General features: G+C 41.9%; 1 protein-coding gene across 1 annotated transcript; it reads right to left on the bottom strand.

Annotated features, from left to right (window-relative positions):
- Positions 1–4,699: 4,699 nt before the first annotated feature.
- LOC141326020 (uncharacterized) lies at positions 4,700–17,140 on the bottom strand. Its single transcript, XM_073834730.1, has 2 exons — positions 17,086–17,140; positions 4,700–5,955 (listed from the first exon to the last, which is right to left on the bottom strand). The coding sequence occupies exons 1-2, from the start codon at positions 17,138–17,140 to the stop codon at positions 4,700–4,702; spliced, it is 1,311 nt and encodes a 436-aa protein (XP_073690831.1).
- Between the last annotated feature and the right edge of the window lie 2,543 nt (positions 17,141–19,683).

Consider the following 19,683-nt stretch of genomic DNA (forward strand, 5'->3'; position numbering starts at 1 on the left):
CTGCTTATCTGATGATGTTTCACCTGAAATGAAATCATTCTACACAGACATGACCTCCAGTAAACATCATGTAAGGAACTATGCTAGATATGACAGGGTGACTGCACTTGGAGTGCCAAAGATTAGGCCATTGTCTGAAAATGATACAAATTCATTGCATGCATTGCTAGATGTCCCAGTGACCACTACTGTCAGGTATTATAACAGAATAGTTGTCAATGGTGAAGTCATTCACAGCCAAACATACACAAAGACAAAGAAAAGGAACAACTCTGTTGTGATACTGAAAGATGGCAGTATTTTCAAGGTGACATACTTTCTCTGTGTCAGTGATGACCAACATCACCTATACGCAGTTGGCAAATTTGGAAATTGTACAGTGCAAAAGCTGGTTCGAGGATGCACTGTCAAAATATCATTGACCTTTATGAAGACTGTTCATTTTCCCACAGGATTTGCAAGAGAAGTTGACAGCAACGACATTGTGAGACCATGCATTTACATTAATTGTGAACAGTCTGGGCCTGTTGTCTGTGAACAAATCAAAACACATTATTGTAAATAAACAAAGTGGAGTCAAATGTGTTTCTAGAACATTGACCTAAAATGTTAAAAATTGAGGGGTTAAAAAGTGGCTTGAATAAATTTGACAGAAAGATATGCATAAGAATAAGAATCACTTTGAGACTTTGGAAAGTTTTATGTTTGTTTGGTAATTGTATATGTATATACTAAACTTAGCACTGTGATAAAGAAATTGTCACAAATAAAAAATTTAATCTGGTGATGTTGGATTTGGAAGGAAAACTATTGATATGTGAAATATGTAACTTTATTCTTATGGAATACACTCGAATAAATAATTTTGTAATTAAAATGTGTGCTTGTGTGTATTTTTAATGTTGCGTTTCATTTAAAGTTGAAAATCAGTATGAGTACAGTATAACTGTAATAGTCTTGTAGTCAAGGAAGTTTTTGCAGCATATATGCCCCTTATAATATTCGGTTGGAACATATAAGAATCACTGGTGTTTTTAACTAAACTTTTCCATATGGATTGTGCCCTGTATGTAAGTTATTATATTTAATTAACAATGTTATTTGGACTTTGTAAAATTTCTCTTGTTACACCAGTGAGCAATGCAACTTGCGAGAGAAGCTTCTCTGCGTTAAAACTTATTAAAACCCACCTTAAGACAACAATGTCTCATGACAGGTTTAAGTCACCTATAGGGATTCTCAATGTTGAGTCAAGGAGGGCACCCTCCCTCAACATGGATGAATTCGTGAAACATTTTGCCAGTTCTCATCAGAACAGTAGAATTATGTTGTTTTAAACATACCTAGGATAAGTTTGTAACTGATAACTAAAATTGTGTTTTTGTTTTTCTTTTCAAATCCGGGTTTGATGTCTCCTGTGTCTAATTGCAGTATTTTTTGTTTGATTGCTTTTTCTTTATGCTAATGTTTTTGTAAATGAACTCAGTATTGTTTTTTGCAAAAAAAAAACTTTAGAATTCCTTAATTTATTATTTCAACTTTATGAGTACAGTGCGTGTGTGTGGATCCCCTGAAATAGCAGTGGCCACCCCCCGGCCACCCCATGTAAAAAATTCTAGCTCCGCCATGTTTGCATGTGTAAGGCTTCTCTCCAGTGTGAACTCTTCCTTTTTGAGTGAAACTGTTTCCACACTGAACGCAAGCAAAACAACTCCTAGTTCCTGTAGTTTGAGCTCTTTTTTGTTTAGAAGTCTTTTCAGACTGAAAGGAACAAAAATAATTTTCTCCAGATGCGAAATCATGAAGATTCTCAAACTGATCTTTCTCTTCAGTTTCATTCAGATCTTCTCTCTCCTCTTTCAGTGCTGTTAGGTCAATGGCTTGCACATGGAGGAAATATTTAATTACGGAGCTCTAGCTGCTTTTAATATGCGGTTTGTTGAATCTGCCGTTTTGAATCTCCGACATTTTACTCTCACTATAGTGCATGATTGCATGTGCTCTAATTTTGCCTCACTACTCTGTTTAAGGTATGTTATTTCGGTTCGTTTTCATTAATTTGACTGGACATTGTGTAATTTGTAAATTTAATTTGATAAGCATGTGTACTTCAGTGTATGCTAAGCTATTTTTATACCAATTGATTTGTGGTATATTTTCATGCAATGACACAGGTTGTTCATACAAAAAAAAAGAAAAGAAGAATTTTATTGTACACAGTAATTTCACAACCAGAGTTTAATGAAGTTTGGAGTTACAGTACAGTTATATATGCATTCTTATGAGTTTTCATTATATTTGAATGTTAACTTTTGGAAAAAATTTATGTTTTTACTATATCTATCTTTTATTTAGACCGTTATGTTGTGTAAGGTGATTTAGTAGCTATACATTTACACATGAAGGAAAATGATTCGCTTCGCCTCAGACGCATTGTGTATGCGAACGGGAAGCAGAGGGATGAGAGAGTAGGCTTTCCGATGTCTGTGTATACTAATTTTGCCTCACTACTCTGTTTAAGGAATAAATCCAGTGAATCTGTCATCTCATTCATGGTGTGATCGTGTTTCTGTGGTGTCTGTGGAGATTACCATTTGATGTCTGCTACATCTTGTCCTGTGCCGTTTTTGCTTTGTTTTTTTTCTCCTGTTTGAGCACTCTGTGGCCCACCGTCACCCCTGTTGAATCAGTGTGAACTCCTCTGATTTTCTGCTTACCTGTGTTGAGTGCTGCTTTATTTTCAATAAACATTTATTTGTGGCTAACACTTGGATGACTAATTGAAACAAACAATCATACAATAGACTTTAAAATCTTGCTAATTACTTATAAAGCCCTGAATGGTTTAGCTCCTAAGTACTTGAGCGAGCTCTTATCATATTATAGTCCCTCACGTCCGCTGCGTTCTCAAAACTCCGGCAATTTGATAGTACCAAGAATATCAAAATCAACTGCGGGCGGCAGGTCCTTTTCACATTTAGCGCCCAAACTCTGGAACAATTTACCTAACACTGTTCGGGAGGCAGACACACTCTGTCAGTTTAAATCTAGATTAAAGACACATCTCTTTAACCTGGCCTACACTTAATACATTTCACAATCCAAATCCGTTAAAGGATTGTTAGGCTGCATTATTTAGGTCAACCGGAACCAGGGACACTTCCTAAAACACCTGATGTACTCGTTGCATCAGAAGAAGAATGCCATCTACGCTAATACTAGTATCTTTCCTTCTTATTCCGAGGTCACCGTAGCCACCGATCATGTATCCAGATCAGACGTTCACTGCAGTCCCCCGGATCCAGTCTGTACCCATCAGCACCCAGAGATATCCTTTACAGCCCTGAATGTCAGCAGAGACCACATCAACTAGATGAGCCCCAGAGACAGATCATCAGTGAAGACCCCATCACCTAGACGGCCACCGACGCAAGACTGCGAAAACCAGATGAGTCCTCTCCAATCTGATTTTGTGGCAACTTAGAACTCTTGCATCTACATTAATATTAGTCTGTTTGTTTCTTATTCCCAGGTCGCCATAGCCACCAGATCCAGTCCGTATCCAGATCAGATGGTCACTGCAGTCCCCCGGATCCAGTCCAAACCAAGAGGTGGATAAACACCTACAGCCGAATGTCAGCGGATACCGTGTCAACTAGATGAGCCCCAGGGACAGATCATCAGAAAGAACTCCTACCCTAAACGGCCACCGGCACAAGGCCACGGGAACCAGATGAGTCCTCTCCAATTTGACTTTGCTGCAATATGGAACTTTTGCACTTTTATTGACATTTTATCTTATTATTTTAATACTGTAAGGTTGCTTTGACACAACTTGTATTGTAAAAAGCGCTGTATAAATAAACTTGACTTGACTTGACTTGACAATCACTCATAAATGGAGGAAGGGCAAGTCAGACTGGATGAATGGAGCCAATCGAGAAACTTATGAAGAAAATTATGGCTATTGAAAGAGTTAGTTTACCACCTGAATGAAACCATCAGTGCCATTTTACAACAGTGTTTACAACTTAAACTAAACCTCTGTTTGTTGGGTAAAGTTTTTTGATACTTGCATTCCCTTGGTCATTGACGAGTGTCTGAATGAAGTCTTGGATGAAAGTCTTCATGGTTTCAAGGTTTTGGACTTGATTATATTTTTCTGAGTTTGAAGAGCAATGAATTCCAAATATGTCCTGACTCTGTGGTGATTGGGAGTTTCTTCCAAGGTGGAAAGTGAAGAAGAATGAAGAGCTGAGAGAGATAGAGATAGAAAGAGAGAGAGAGAGAGAGAGAGACCCAGCTTAAATCCTGTGATCTTTGGGGAATGAAAAGGCTGCAAGGCCTGGGGCAGGCTTCTGGTCCTGGAAAGTTCCAGCTCATTTTCCTTATCTTCCCAGTTCCTATGGCAGTATGTGTCATTTTTTAGAGTATTAGTTAAAAAAGATTCTCTCTACATACTTTTGAGTCATCAAGTTTATCTGGTCTGGCACAGAAGTCCTGGTTGCCATAGTAAGACCATTTGTAGACAAAAAGGCAGCCAGTGTTGGATTGGGTGAAGCGGGTCTGTGATCATTTGTTGTTTTTTCTCCAAGCAAACACATCAGCAACAAAGAATGTCGGGTTTTAGAGTAATTTACAACAACTTCAGATGTGGTTCAACCAATCAGAATCAAGGACCGGAACTGTCTTACACATTTTAGTTGAAACTCTTTCCACACTGTGGGGATCTGTTAGCCTTCTCTCTATTGTGAATTTTAATGTGCCTGTCAAGATTTTCTTTTAGAGTGAAACTCTTTCCACACTGTTGGCAGATGAAATGCTTCTCTCCCGTGTGAACTTTTATGTGAATGTTAAGGTATCTTTTACTAGAGAAACTCTTTCCACACTGCTGGCAGGTAAAAAGGTTCTCTAAAATGTGAATTCGCCTGTGTGTATAAAGGGTTTGTTTTCGATTAAAACTTTTCCCACACAGATGGCAGGTGAAGGGTTTCTTTCCAGTGTGAACTTTCATGTGGTTTGTAAGTTGTAATTTTATATGGAAACTCTTTCCACACTGTTTGCAGGCGTAAGGCATCTCTCCAGGGTGAACCCTCAGGTGCCTTTTAAGGTTTGTATTTTCACTGAAACTCCTTCCACACTGTTGGCAGATGAAAGGTTTTTCTCCTGTGTGAATTCTCATGTGGCTTTTAAGGTTTCTATTTTCACTGAAACTCCTTCCACACTGTTGGCAGATGAAAGGTTTTTCTCCTGTGTGAACTCTCATGTGCCTTTTAAGGGTTCCATTTCGGGTGAAACTCTTTCCACACTGTTGACAGATGAAACGCCTCTCTCCAGTGTGAATTTTCTTGTGGACTTTAAATTCTGCTTGTTGACTGAAACTCTTTCCACACTGATGGCAGGTGAAAGGTTTCTCTCCTGTGTGAATTCTCATGTGTCTTTTAAAGTTTCTATTTTCACTGAAACTCCTTCCACACTGTTGACAGATGAAAGGTTTCTCTCCTGTGTGAATTCTCATGTGGTCTTTAAGGGTTCCATTTCGAGAGAAACTCTTTCCACACTGTTGACAAATGAAACCCCTCTCTCCAGTATGAATTTTCATGTGGTCTTTAAGTTTTCCTTTTTGAATGAATCTCTTTCCACACTGTTGACAGATGAAAGGCTTCTCTCCTGTGTGAATTTTCATATGGTCTTTAAGGCTACTATTTCGAGTGAAACTCTTTCCACACTGTTGGCAGATGAAACGCCTTTCTCCAGTGTGAATTTTCTTGTGGACTTTAAATTCTCCTTTTTCATTCGTTCTTATCTTTTGAGCTCTTTTTTGTGCAGAAATATTTTCTGACTGTAAGGAACAAAATGATTTTTCTCCAGTTATGAAATCATGAGGATTCTCATACTGATCTTTCTCTTCAGTTTCAATCAGTACTTCTCTCTCCTCTTTTAGTGCTGTTGGGCCTAAGGTGGGAAAACAAAGAAATGAAAGTTAATCCCACTTTAATGCCACAAAGGAGGTAACACCAAAACATACTGTATTGATATTGTATAGATACTGTATGTAATGCATGTATGCTAGATCTCATTTCATGGTGTCCATACTTGATCATGGTCGGCTGGTGTCCTATAGAGTTAAAGCTGGCTGCTGTACAATTTATTCAATCTTATAATATATTAGGAAACCTAGATATTGACTGATCTCAATTATGATGTACCATATTTTATGTCTCCTAGGGGATCAAATGCAATAAATTTAAGAGAGGAAAGGAAAAATAAAGGAAAAGGGACAAACTCCCCACTCAACCTTCAAAATTAAAAATTCATCACACAATAATTATTTCTGAGGTTTTATTAAAAACCCCCCATTCAGCCGTTCTCCTGTTCTGGCAATATCACTTTTAGCATAGCTTAGCATAGATCACTGAATCCTATGACAACAATATAGCATTGTGTTCAAAAATGACCAGTGAGTTTTGATATTTATCCTATTTAAAAATTGAATGTTTTGTAGTTATTTTGTGTCCTAAGATCAGTGGAAAACGTAAAGCTGCGATTTTCTAGGCCGATAAGATTAGGAACTACACTCCCATTCCGGCGTAAGAGTCAAGGATGTTTGCTGCCGTAATACAGATGCAGCAGGCGCAGTAATATCAAGCAGTGCCTGATGTTCGATCACAATTTCAAAAAGCCGGTCACATTGGGAGTTACCTAGCTGGAATATCACAAGCTGTATACACCGCTGATGCTATATTGGTCTTATAGGATTCAATAATCTATGCTAATCTATGCTAAAAGTGATTAGTGATGTCCGGTTCGCAAACGAATCGTTCTATTTCACCGGATCTTCTTAGTAAACCGGTTGAACCAGTTCACCAAATCGAACTGAATCGTTTGAAACAGTTCGTGTCTCCAGTAAGCACTAATCCACAAGTTACTTAAAGTTTCTTACTTTTTAACGTGCCCGACACACCCGCTGATTCGAAATAAACCAATTTCCCGAGTTATTTAGTTACTCAAACAGTGTTTGAACGGCTGTGAAAAGAGAGCTGATGATGCGCATGAAGCGGTTGTCGGATCACCAGTACACTGAACGAGAACTGGTTTCTTTCGGACGCGTCCGATTTGAGAATCGATGAGCTGATACTGTGCGCATGTGTGACTCGTGCAGCTGCCAAACATAAACAAGCTCCTGCTATGACTGACTCCATCTGAACCGAACTAGTTCTTTTTTACTACTGTCTCTGTGCTAATGCTATGAGCAGTTAACTGAGGACTTGAATGAGGGGATCTGGTGAAACGTATGTTTATAACACATAAATCTTTATGGATTGTCCATGTGCATAGTAAGCTGATCGTGTTTCTGATTAGAATTAATTGATCTTATAATTTGTTATATCAAGACTTTCTCATATGATCACTGCATGTAACTGTATATGGGTGCTTAGATGCAAAACGTAATTGTCAGAAACTTGTCAGACCAAAATTTTGTTTAAGTTATTAGCTACTAACTTTAAGTGAATGTTGACTTGAGTCCCAGCCTGGTGAACCGTTTTTTTTTAACCGGTTCTTTAAAACGAACTGTCCGTAAGAACCGGTTCAACAGGAGAACGACTGAATGGATTTCAAAACGGTAAAACTCAACTGATTAATTCGGGGGGAGTTAAAGAACGAGCCCATTTCCAAAAAAAAGTGGAGTGTTCCTGGAGGCCCCTAAACACTGCATGTTTTTCATGTTTCTCTAATTAAGTGATTAATTAACTGGTTCAGATGTGTTTGATCTGGGTTGAGCTAAACTTTAAAAGGATGGTAAATGTTTAGGAACAGGGTTGGACACCCCTGCACTGAGACCTAAAATGGGTGTCTCAGACAAAGAAGAGATGCAAAATGTGCAGTGGTCGGGCCTTCGTAAACGTAGTTGGGAACCACTGGTCTGTTACACTAATCTTTTACATGGAAAATACCCCAAAACACATCACACAAAACATGTCCTTTTATACCAATTAAATGTGAAGTGAGATGTGGTGAATACATAAGAGACCCCCGAGAGCAGGGGTGGTGAACGTCGGTCCTGGAGAGCTGCAGCCCTGCAGTTTTGCTTCGACCCTAATCAAACACACCTGAACAACAAGGTCTGAAGTGTTACTTGAAAGCTACAAGCAGTTGAGTTTTGATTACGTTTGGAGCTTAAATCTGAGGTGCTGTACCTCCGTGAAAAATGTACTAACCTGGTTTTCTGACATACACCAGCCCTGTTTATAACAGAGAATTCTGGGCAGAATTTGAAATAGTGATGGTTCGTTCTTGAACGATTCATTCATTTTGAACGAATCTTTAATGTGACTTGAGAAGAACGAGTCGTCCCGGGGAGAGATTCGTTCAGTCGCGCATGCGCAATTGCGCAACTATGAATGAACGACTCAAACCCAAAGACTCGAGAGATTAACTAATCAACAGAGGAGGGTAGAGTATCCAAAATCTGTACTCAAGTAAAAGTACAAGTACTTATGGAAATATTTACTCAAGTATGAGTTAAAAGTAACAATCTTAATAGTTACTTGAGTAAGAGTAAAAAAGTATCCGATGGAACAAGTACTCAAGTAGCTAGTAGTGTTGTCAAAAATATCGATATTTTGATAAATATCGATACTGAAATATCTGAACGATACCAATACTAATTTCCCGAAGTATCGATACTAGCCGAGATGTCACTTTCACTTCTACACCACACGTGACCGCAGTGCCTGTCTCCTCTTATTCAAGTGAAGCGAACAGAAAGGCGAGCACGGCGCCCCGCGACCGCCTTTGTTTGATAAAGAACACAGCAGGAGTGCTATCTGGAAATATTTAGGATATGAAACAAATGAACATGGAAAGCCGAAGTACACAATCAAGCCAATATGTAAGAGTTGTTACAGAGCAGTGCTATCAAAAGGCGCTAACACCACTAATTTCGCAAAATTTATTTTTTAAATCACACGATTCCACATTTTGAATGCTATGAAAACACAGTGCTTAACAATTTACAACAATTCACCTGTCGTAATAAAGAGAAAAGACAAATATCTGAAGAAAAACACACTAACAAGCATAAAATACAGTGTTTCTGCTATTTATTCCGCCGTGGAGGTGTTTAGTGTCCCGCTAACAGCAGCAGCAGCAGCGAGCACAAGTGCCTTCAGCAGAAATATTATGGTTTCCATAGTAACAGCTGAATACACAGCAGTATTAACGCAGTTTTATCAGACATGAAATGAAAATTCCAACGACACGTTTCTGAGGACAGTAACGGAGGAACGCCATCAAATGTAGTGAAGTAAAAGTAAAGTTTTTTCACTATAAATGTACTTGAATAAGAGTAAAAGTGTCACGATCTAGGCAGGAACAGACAAACAACGACGTAGTAAAAAGACGTACATTTAATAAATCCACAGGGAAACAGGCAGACACAGGAACACCAGGAGAATACATCAAAGACCGACAGCATTGAGGGGAAAACACACACACTAAATAGACAGACTGATTACACATCCAGGTGGAGACAATGAGGGAGAAACCAAAAACACTATGAACTGCGGGGGAGAATGGGAGAAACCAACAAGAAAGTCCGGGGGTGTGACATTACCTCCCCCTCCCGGAAGGCGTGTCCTCACGCCGACAAACGGGAAACAGCAAACAGTCTCAGGAGGGGGTTTCGGCGGAGGACGGACTCCCGGGAGGAGGGCAAAAGATGGAGTCCAGGGTGGTGACTGAAGAGTCCATGGAGGTGATGACGGAGGGAGGAGCCAAGGAGGTGACAGGAAGGGGCTGGAGCAGGAGGAGCCAGGTGGGACCCAGGCCGCGGCCAAGATGTAATTCCCCGGTGGAGCCGATGGAAGGAGGAGCCATGGTGGAGGAGAGGCTGACGACTCCATGGGTCCGACCGACGGAGGCGGAGCAGGTGGTGGGAGAGCCCGATGCGGAGACGGAAAGCCGAAGATCTTGGGTGACACCGCGGATCCGGAGGGCCAAGGTGGAACCCAAGGCTCTGGCGACCAAGGCGGAGATGGAGATCCGGAGGTCCGCGGCGGAGCCGGAGCGACAGAGGGCCGAGGCTGTGCCCGCAGGAGGGAGGAGGTCCAACGAGCCGGTGGGACGGAGCGACGAGGCACAGCCGGAGGAGTATAGTCCGGAGGCGCCCATCGGTCCACCAGCTCCACCGGGCTCCATCGTCCCTCCGGCTCAGGGCGGAGCCGGAGGGACGATGGAGCCCGGTGGAGCTGGTGGACCGATGGGCGACAGCGGAGACGAGGGAGCAGAGAGCCGGGGTGGAGCCGCAGGGTCGGAGGGCCGAGGCGGAGTCCAGGACTCTGAGGCTGGAGGCGATGGTGAGGGATCCTCCAGCCATGACACCGATGGAGATTGGCAGACCCGCGGCGAACCCCCCGCACAGATGGTGGGCTGAGGGTGAGCAAGGGGACAGACAGCAGACAACGGAGATTCATGAAGGCTGGGCGGAACCAGCGGAGATTCAGGCTTAGGCAGAAGAGGGAGGGTGGGAGGGAAATCCAGGCAGATGGGTATTTCCGTGAAACAGTCAATTAAGTCCCCAGAGTTGTGCTCTTGCTCACCCCCAGTGGCGGTGCAGTGGACGGGGCTCTCTACAGCCCTCTCTTGCTCCACGAAGCACTCCACCGTCGCAGATGTAATGGCCGGCTCACGCACCTGATCAGCAGTTTTGACCCCGTCGGCACTCCATACTGCTGTCGCTCCGGGCTCGGGCTTTCCGTCTATGTAGGGCTCATACTCCGCGGGTCGGGGTGGCTGGCTGGGCTCTGGGTCCGGAGTGGCACTGGCGAGATGCTCCTTGGAACAGGTGGGGAACGCGGGTCTGTTTCTCGCCAGTGTCCACTCCACAAATGCGGCGAAATCCGCTCGAGGGCCATCCTCGGACGACGGCGCTCTGCACGACGCGTTGAGGCTAGCGTCATAGAACGTACAGAGCGCGTCGTCCGGGTAGCTGGTGGTGTTTGCTACAAGCTGGAACATGAGAGTGTAACCCTCGAGCGGTAAATCCCCCTGCTTCAGCCGGAGGAGAATGAATTCTGGACGTAGGAAGGAATCCATGGGGGAAACACAACGGAAACAAAAAGACTGGGAAAAACAAACGGGAAACAAAACGGAGGAGAACACGCCAAAAAAATAAACTGTATAGGTCGGTCTTTCTGTCACGATCTAGGCAGGAACAGACAAACAACGACGTAGTAAAAAGACGTACATTTAATAAATCCACAGGGAAACAGGCAGACACAGGAACACCAGGAGAATACATCAAAGACCGACAGCATTGAGGGGAAAACACACACACTAAATAGACAGACTGATTACACATCCAGGTGGAGACAATGAGGGAGAAACCAAAAACACTATGAACTGCGGGGGAGAATGGGAGAAACCAACAAGAAAGTCCGGGGGTGTGACAAAAAGTACCTATCTTTAAATATACTCTAAAAGAACTAGTTACCCCAAAAATTTACTCAAGTAAATGTAACGAAGTAAATGTAATTCGTTACTACCCACCTCTGCTAATCAATTCTCTTTCCAGCTCAGGCAGCATAGGTTAAGCTTATGGGGCTGTCACGTGATGAACGAACGACTCGGACCCGAAGACTCGAAAGATGAACTAATCAATTCTGTTTCCGGCTCAGGCAGCATAGGTTAAGCTTATGGAGCTGTCACGTGATGAACGAACGACTCGGACCCGAAGACTCGAAAGATGAACTAATCAATTCTGTTTCCGGCTCAGGCAGCATAGGTTAAGCGTATGGGGCTGTCACGTGATGAACAAACGGCTCAAACCCGAGACTCGAGAGATGAACTAATCAATTCTGTTTCCAGCTAGGCAGCATAGGTTAAGGTTATGGGGCTGTCACGTGATGAACAAACGACTCGAACCCGAGACTCGAGAGATGAACTAATCAATTCTGTTTCCAGCTCAGGCAGCATAGGTTAAGCTTATGGGGCTGTCACGTGATGAACAAACGACTCGAACCCGAGACTCGAGAGATGAACTAATCAATTCTGTTTCCAGCTCAGGCAGCATAGGTTAAGCTTATGGGGCTGTCACGTGATGAACAAACGACTCGAACCCGAGACTCGAGAGATGAACTAATCAATTCTGTTTCCAGCTCAGGCAGCATAGGTTAAGCTTATGGGGCTGTCACGTGATGAACAAACGACTCGAACCCGAGACTCGAGAGATGAACTAATCAATTCTGTTTCCAGCTCAGGCAGCATAGGTTAAGCTTATGGGGCTGTCACGTGATGAACAAACGACTCGAACCCGAGACTCGAGAGATGAACTAATCAATTCTGTTTCCAGCTCAGGCAGCATAGGTTAAGCGTATGGGGCTGTCACGTGATGAACAAACGACTCGAACCCGAGACTCGAGAGATGAACTAATCAATTCTGTTTCCAGCTAAGGCAGCATAGGTTAAGCTTATGGGGCTGTCACGTGATGAACAAACGACTCGAACCCGAGACTCGAGAGATGAACTAATCAATTCTGTTTCCAGCTCAGGCAGCATAGGTTAAGCTTATGGGGCTGTCACGTGATGAACAAACGACTCGAACCCGAGACTCGAGAGATTAACTAATCAATTCTGTTTCCAGCTCAGGCAGCATAGGTTAAGCTTATGGGGCTGTCACGTGATGAACAAACGACTCGAACCCGAAGACTCGAGAGATGAACTAATCAATTCTGTTTCCAGCTCAGGCAGCATAGGTTAAGCTTATGGGGCTGTCACGTGATGAACAAACGACTCGAACCCGAGACTCGAGAGATGAACTAATCAATTCTGTTTCCAGCTCAGGCAGCATAGGTTAAGCTTATGGAGCTGTCACGTGATGAATGAACGACTCGAACCCGAAGACTCGAGAGATGAACTAATCAATTCTGTTTCCAGCTCAGGCAGCATAGGTTAAGCTTATGGGGCTGTCACGTGATGAACAAACGACTCGAACCCGAGACTCGAGAGATGAACTAATCAATTCTGTTTCCGGCTCAGGCAGCATAGGTTAAGCTTATGGGGCTGTCACGTGATGAATGAACGACTCGAACCCGAAGACTCGAGAGATGAACTAATCAATTCTGTTTCCAGCTCAGGCAGCATAGGTTAAGCTTATGGGGCTGTCACGTGATGAACAAACGACTCGAACCCGAGACTCGAGAGATGAACTAATCAATTCTGTTTCCGGCTCAGGCAGCATAGGTTAAGCTTATGGGGCTGTCACGTGATGAATGAACGACTCGAACCCGAAGACTCGAGAGATGAACTAATCAATTCTGTTTCCAGCTCAGGCAGCATAGGTTAAGCTTATGGGGCTGTCACGTGATGAACAAACGACTCGAACCCGAGACTCAAGAGATGAACTAATCAATTCTGTTTCCAGCTCAGGCAGCATAGGTTAAGCTTATGGGGCTGTCACGTGATGAACAAACGACTCGAACCCGAAGACTCGAGAGATGAACTAATCAATTCTGTTTCCAGCTCAGGCAGCATAGGTTAAGCTTATGGGGCTGTCACGTGATGAACAAACGACTCGAACCCGGGACTCGAGAGATGAACTAATCAATTCTGTTTCCAGCTCAGGCAGCATAGGTTAAGCTTATGGAGCTGTCACGTGATGAATGAACGACTCGAACCCGAAGACTCGAGAGATGAACTAATCAATTCTGTTTCCAGCTCAGGCAGCATAGGTTAAGCTTATGGGGCTGTCACGTGATGAACGAACGACTCGAACCCGAGACTCGAGAGATGAACTAATCAATTCTGTTTCCGGCTCAGGCAGCATAGGTTAAGCTTATGGGGCTGTCACGTGATGAATGAACGACTCGAACCCGAAGACTCGAGAGATGAACTAATCAATTCTGTTTCCAGCTCAGGCAGCATAGGTTAAGCTTATGGGGCTGTCACGTGATGAATGAACGACTCGAACCCGAAGACTCGAGAGATGAACTAATCAATTCTGTTTCCAGCTCAGGCAGCATAGGTTAAGCTTATGGGGCTGTCACGTGATGAACAAACGACTCGAACCCGAGACTCGAGAGATGAACTAATCAATTCTGTTTCCAGCTCAGGCAGCATAGGTTAAGCTTATGGGGCTGTCACGTGATGAACAAACGACTCGAACCCGAAGACTCGAGAGATGAACTAATCAATTCTGTTTCCAGCTCAGGCAGCATAGGTTAAGCTTATGGTAGTCTCAGCCTCAGACGTCACGCCCACGGAACGTTGGCTAAACGTCTGATGCATATGGTACACTTAACTGGAAACACTTCAGGAATGTCGAAGTCGTCATCTGATTAGTTGAATTTGATCGGATATCCGGAACACGCGAATGTCGCGTTTATTTTCGGTCCGCCGGGAAACAAAGCGCAGACTGGTTTACTCTGCGTTTTGCTAAAAGGTGCTTATGCTGACGCCGTTGTTGTTAAACACATTTGCGACGTTCGCGAACAAATTACTGACTTACTGCTTGTTCTTCCTCTTCTTCGTTAACTTTCAATGCTGGTTATTTCAATGACTGACTTGTTGCATGCCAGTCAGTTGTTGTGGAGACATTTCTACGCCCCGAAACGTGACGCTGAACGAAACGAACTGTGATTGGTTGTTTGACATGTCGGTCAAACGGCCTTATAGGCGGGCCTTGGCCAATTAAAGCTGCCATGTATTCCAGACCTTAAGACGTCAGTCTGAAGGTCTGGCTATGCGAGACTAAGCTTATGGGGCTGTCACGTGATGAACAAACGACTCGAACCCGAAGACTCGAGAGATGAACTAATCAATTCTGTTTCCAGCTCAGGCAGCATAGGTTAAGCGTATGGGGCTGTCACGTGATGAACAAACGACTCGAACCCGAGACTCGAGAGATGAACTAATCAATTCTGTTTCCAGCTCAGGCAGCATAGGTTAAGCTTATGGAGCTGTCACGTGATGAATGAACGACTCGAACCCGAAGACTCGAGAGATGAACTAATCAATTCTGTTTCCAGCTCAGGCAGCATAGGTTAAGCTTATGGGGCTGTCACGTGATGAACAAACGACTCGAACCCGAGACTCGAGAGATGAACTAATCAATTCTGTTTCCGGCTCAGGCAGCATAGGTTAAGCTTATGGGGCTGTCACGTGATGAATGAACGACTCGAACCCGAAGACTCGAGAGATGAACTAATCAATTCTGTTTCCAGCTCAGGCAGCATAGGTTAAGCTTATGGGGCTGTCACGTGATGAACAAACGACTCGAACCCGAGACTCGAGAGATGAACTAATCAATTCTGTTTCCGGCTCAGGCAGCATAGGTTAAGCTTATGGGGCTGTCACGTGATGAATGAACGACTCGAACCCGAAGACTCGAGAGATGAACTAATCAATTCTGTTTCCAGCTCAGGCAGCATAGGTTAAGCTTATGGGGCTGTCACGTGATGAACAAACGACTCGGACCCGAAGACTCGAGAGATGAACTAATCAATTCTGTTTCCAGCTCAGGCAGCATAGGTTAAGCTTATGGGGCTGTCACGTGATGAATGAACGACTCGAACCCGAAGACTCGAGAGATGAACTAATCAATTCTGTTTCCAGCTCAGGCAGCATAGGTTAAGCTTATGGGGCTGTCACGTGATGAACAAACGACTCGAACCCGAGACTCGAGAGATGAACTAATCAATTCTGTTTCCGGCTCAGGCAGCATAGGTTAAGCTTATGGGGCTGTCACGTGATGAACAAACGACTCGAACCCGAGACTCGAGAGATGAACTAATCAATTCTGTTTCCAGCTCAGGCAGCATAGGTTAAGCTTATGGGGCTGTCACGTGATGAACGAACGACTCAAACCCGGACAGAGGTGAGGGAGCTAATCATAGACCGAAGATCCAGGTAAACAATGAATTAATCTTTTCTGTTTCTAATAGCGTTATAGTTTTGTCTTGTTTGTAGTGTTATCAACGTTTGTGTAAGCAGATCGTGTGTTATGGAAGCTTTTTAATTATATTTTGGTAAAATGAACGAAATGACTCGAAAAAAAGATTTGTTCATTTTGCTGAACGAGACTCAAAGATCCGAGTCGGTAAAATTATCCGAACTTCCCATCACTAATTTGAAAGATTCTCACTAGATCTCACAGCAACCTTATTCATTGTGCGGCAATTTAAAACACTTCTCACTGGATCTCGCAGCAGTAACAGTGTCGCAAAATCAACATTAGCTCCCGAATAAAGCTGTTCGGGGTTCGTGCAAGTTTGTTTGCGTTGCGGTCCATGTTGATAAACGGTATGTGCTGAGATGCTCAAACGTATCGTGTTAGTTTTGCGTGCCGTTTGATGTTTCTTATCTGAAATCATTAACACAGAGCCACACATAAGTCATATTTAAACATTCCGTTTGCAGATTAGTATTAGTCCATATCGCGATTTGATAATGAGTGTAATGACCTACCTTTGATTAATGCATCCAAACTTTGACAAATTCTGGGACATTCCGCGTTAAACTGTGAATTCCGTTTAATGACTGGATTCCGCAATTCCTTCTGTGTTTTCCGCACTGCGTAACATATGAGACATGTCACCATTTTACTGGCTGATTGGTCCAGTCTTAGTCTTACTGCTAAACAGCGGACATACTGCTAGCATATTTGTATTTTTTTCTTTTGAGCAGCGAAGAAGAACTGGATTCTGATTTACTAGCGGGAATAACTTATATCTTGTTTAAGAAAATGGTATCTGATTGGTACGTAGGTTCAAGTACTCACCGACTAGCGATTGAGCATATTTTGGGTCAGTTTGGTGATGACATCGCCTATAATGTAATATCTAATAATTTAAAAACCGAAGCAGTACAAACGAAACTTTTACCAGCACAAAGGTAACTTAATGTCATTTGACCATTTACTCACTTTTAACTGTTTTTATAATAAAAGTGGCATTTTGCATGTCAGAAATACTTGCTTTAATGTTACTTTACGTTGGGGTAGAAATAAAGCTCAGCATTTTGTTCACGTACTCCTGCATCAGTTTGAGAACCACTGGTTTATACCGTTCTCATGGTAAAATACAGTACCTTCTTTATAAGTATGACCTACTGCTCCCCTCTGATGCTCCTGAAAAGTGGTCATCTATTTTTTCTACTTAATTGTATTGATATTATTTGAATTATTTTCTTAATTTCTTCTCTTTATCTCTTTATTTCTTTTATATTTTGCTCCTTCACCCCCCTTATTCTCTCCTTTAAAAAAATATATACACACACACACACACACACACACACACACACACACACACACACGCACACACACAAGATATAGAGGTGTACAACTTATACATTACAATCTTACACCTCACATAATTACAACTAAATGTAGCTTCTTGCTTCTTTGTGCTTTTTTTAATGTAAGACTTGCTTTATATTCACAGCGCTGTTTTCTCCTATTTTGTTCTGTTCATAGACAGCATGCATTAGGCAAATATGACTACTCACATTTCAAGGTTTGCTTTTTTTCTGTTGAATGTCTCAACATTTCTACACTTGTTTGACATTATTCATTAATATCTTTAATTTCAGCTTTGAGAATAAAAACCAACCTGTTTGTTCCTCAGTATCTTCTTGTGTGACTTTAAATGCTTCTTCCCTCTTCTCTTTAATAAACTCCATCTTTGTTTGTTCCTCAGTATCTTCATGTTTCAATGTTTCTTCAATCTTCATGTCTTCACTCTCCTCTTTAATAAATGCCATCTCTATAATAGTGTATCACGTGGATCTCAGTTGATTCTCCAGGAGTTTTTCTGTGTTTGAACACTTTGTCCTGTTTAAGATGAGAATAAATAATAGAAAGAAAAATCAATGCAAACTGAATCTCTGTGTGAGTCTCAATCAGCTCCTAGTTCACTAGTCAGTGCACTGGAAAGACAATCACAGAGTTAATAGACTTATATATAAAATATAAATAAATTACAGTTAATTAGAACGTTATGTACGTATGCTATTTTGATTTATATTTGGTATTTAATTATTTGTATATTATTTGTATATTACACGTTCATGAAATTGTTCTCGGTTGTCATTCACTCGATTGTGTTTGTTGTTGTCGTTTGTAGTCCGTGTGCCACTGAATCGACCGTTTCGAATCACTGAATCATTTCACAAATGATTTGAATCAAATGATTCGAGTCTTTCTCATCACTTTTTATCATCACTCGATTGATTCATGATATAGGGGGCAAAACGGAACGCACCTTCTCTGTTACCAAAGGCTAACTTTTAAGTAACATTAAATAAAACATTACAACATCAAATTTAACAATGATGCATTTATTAATTTTACATAGCTTGTAAATGCATTAAATGATGTAACAGTGTGCACTGATACAAAAACGTTGAAACCACAAACCTTTCTTCAGGCGACTCACAACAGATGAGGAGCGCAGCGCATCTTTATGACGTCACAGCACCGGACCAAAATAAAAGTCCCGTTCGTGCACTGCTCTCTGGAATCACAAATACATCATAAAAATGTTGCACATAGAATAGAATTTCGTACCCATATGATGATGCTTTTATAAAGGTATTAATGTAACCGGGGCAGGAGTAGCCCAATATTTAATTATCCTGGTGATTTTCCCCTTTAAGATTTCTCCGTGATGCAGTTACTTGTGCTGTCCCCTTTAAGAGTTTAAGTGTATGCACGAGAGTGAGATTCGGAGAGAGCGCTAGTAGAAGCAGCAGCAGCTACAAGAGAGGAGAAAATAGTTAATAAAACTGTCAATTGGATATAATTCATGATTATATGGACGAATGAATTCGTTTTGCATCTAAGTGTTTTGCTGCTGCATGCGAGAGATCTCCGGTGGGGGAGGGGATTTGAGCCTTATCGAACGGAGATTGAGCGTAAGTTATTTCGAAACATGTTTTGAAGGCTTTTATAATGTAAAATAATGCACTTTATTATATGTATAGAAAGAACATGCAGTAATTGTTGTGTTTGATGCTGTTAAGAGGGGAGATTGAGATTGAGGACACGTCTCAAATTCAACACATTTGTGAATCCAAATTATAAGTTTCATTTCTCTCTCTATATCATGAATCAATCGTGTGATGATAAGAAGTGATGAGAGAAACTGAGAATCCAAATCATTTGAATCGAATCATTTGTGAAATGATTCAGTGATTCGATTCAGCGGCACGCGGACTACAAACGACAACAACAAACACAAACGAGTGAATCACAACCGAGAATGATTTCATGAAAGTGTAACATATTAGATATGATGTGCAAATAATTGAATATCCAATATAAATCAAAATAGCTTAAAATTCTTTCTAAAAAAGTCTTTCCAGTGCACTGACTACTGAACTAGGAGCTGAATGACAAGCAGATAGAGATATAGTTTGCATAGATTTTTCTTTCTATTAATTATTCTCATCTTAAACAGGACAAAGTGAACAAACACAGAAAAACTCCTGGAGAATCAACAGAGATCCACGTGACACACTATTATAAAGATGGAGTTTATTAAAGAGGAGAGTGAAGACATGAAGATTGAAGAAACAATGACTACGTTTACATGCGCACGAATAATGCGATTATTTCCAATAATCAGAGTAAGGACTTAATCGCATTATGATGTTTACATGTCAAGAGCAAAGCTCTTCACTCCGGTT

This window comes from Garra rufa, chromosome 2 (assembly GCF_049309525.1).
Source record: "Garra rufa chromosome 2, GarRuf1.0, whole genome shotgun sequence".
Classification (NCBI taxonomy): Eukaryota; Metazoa; Chordata; class Actinopteri; order Cypriniformes; family Cyprinidae; genus Garra; species Garra rufa.

Excerpts from the sequence above, each read along its gene's own strand:
- LOC141326020 (XM_073834730.1), bottom strand. The coding sequence starts at position 17,140 with ATGACCACTTTTCAGGAGCATCAGAGGGGAGCAGTAGGTCATACTTAT. Across the intron at positions 5,956-17,085 it reads AGGTCATACTTATAAAGAAG|GCCCAACAGCACTAAAAGAG; the intron begins GTACTGTATTTT and ends TTCCCACCTTAG.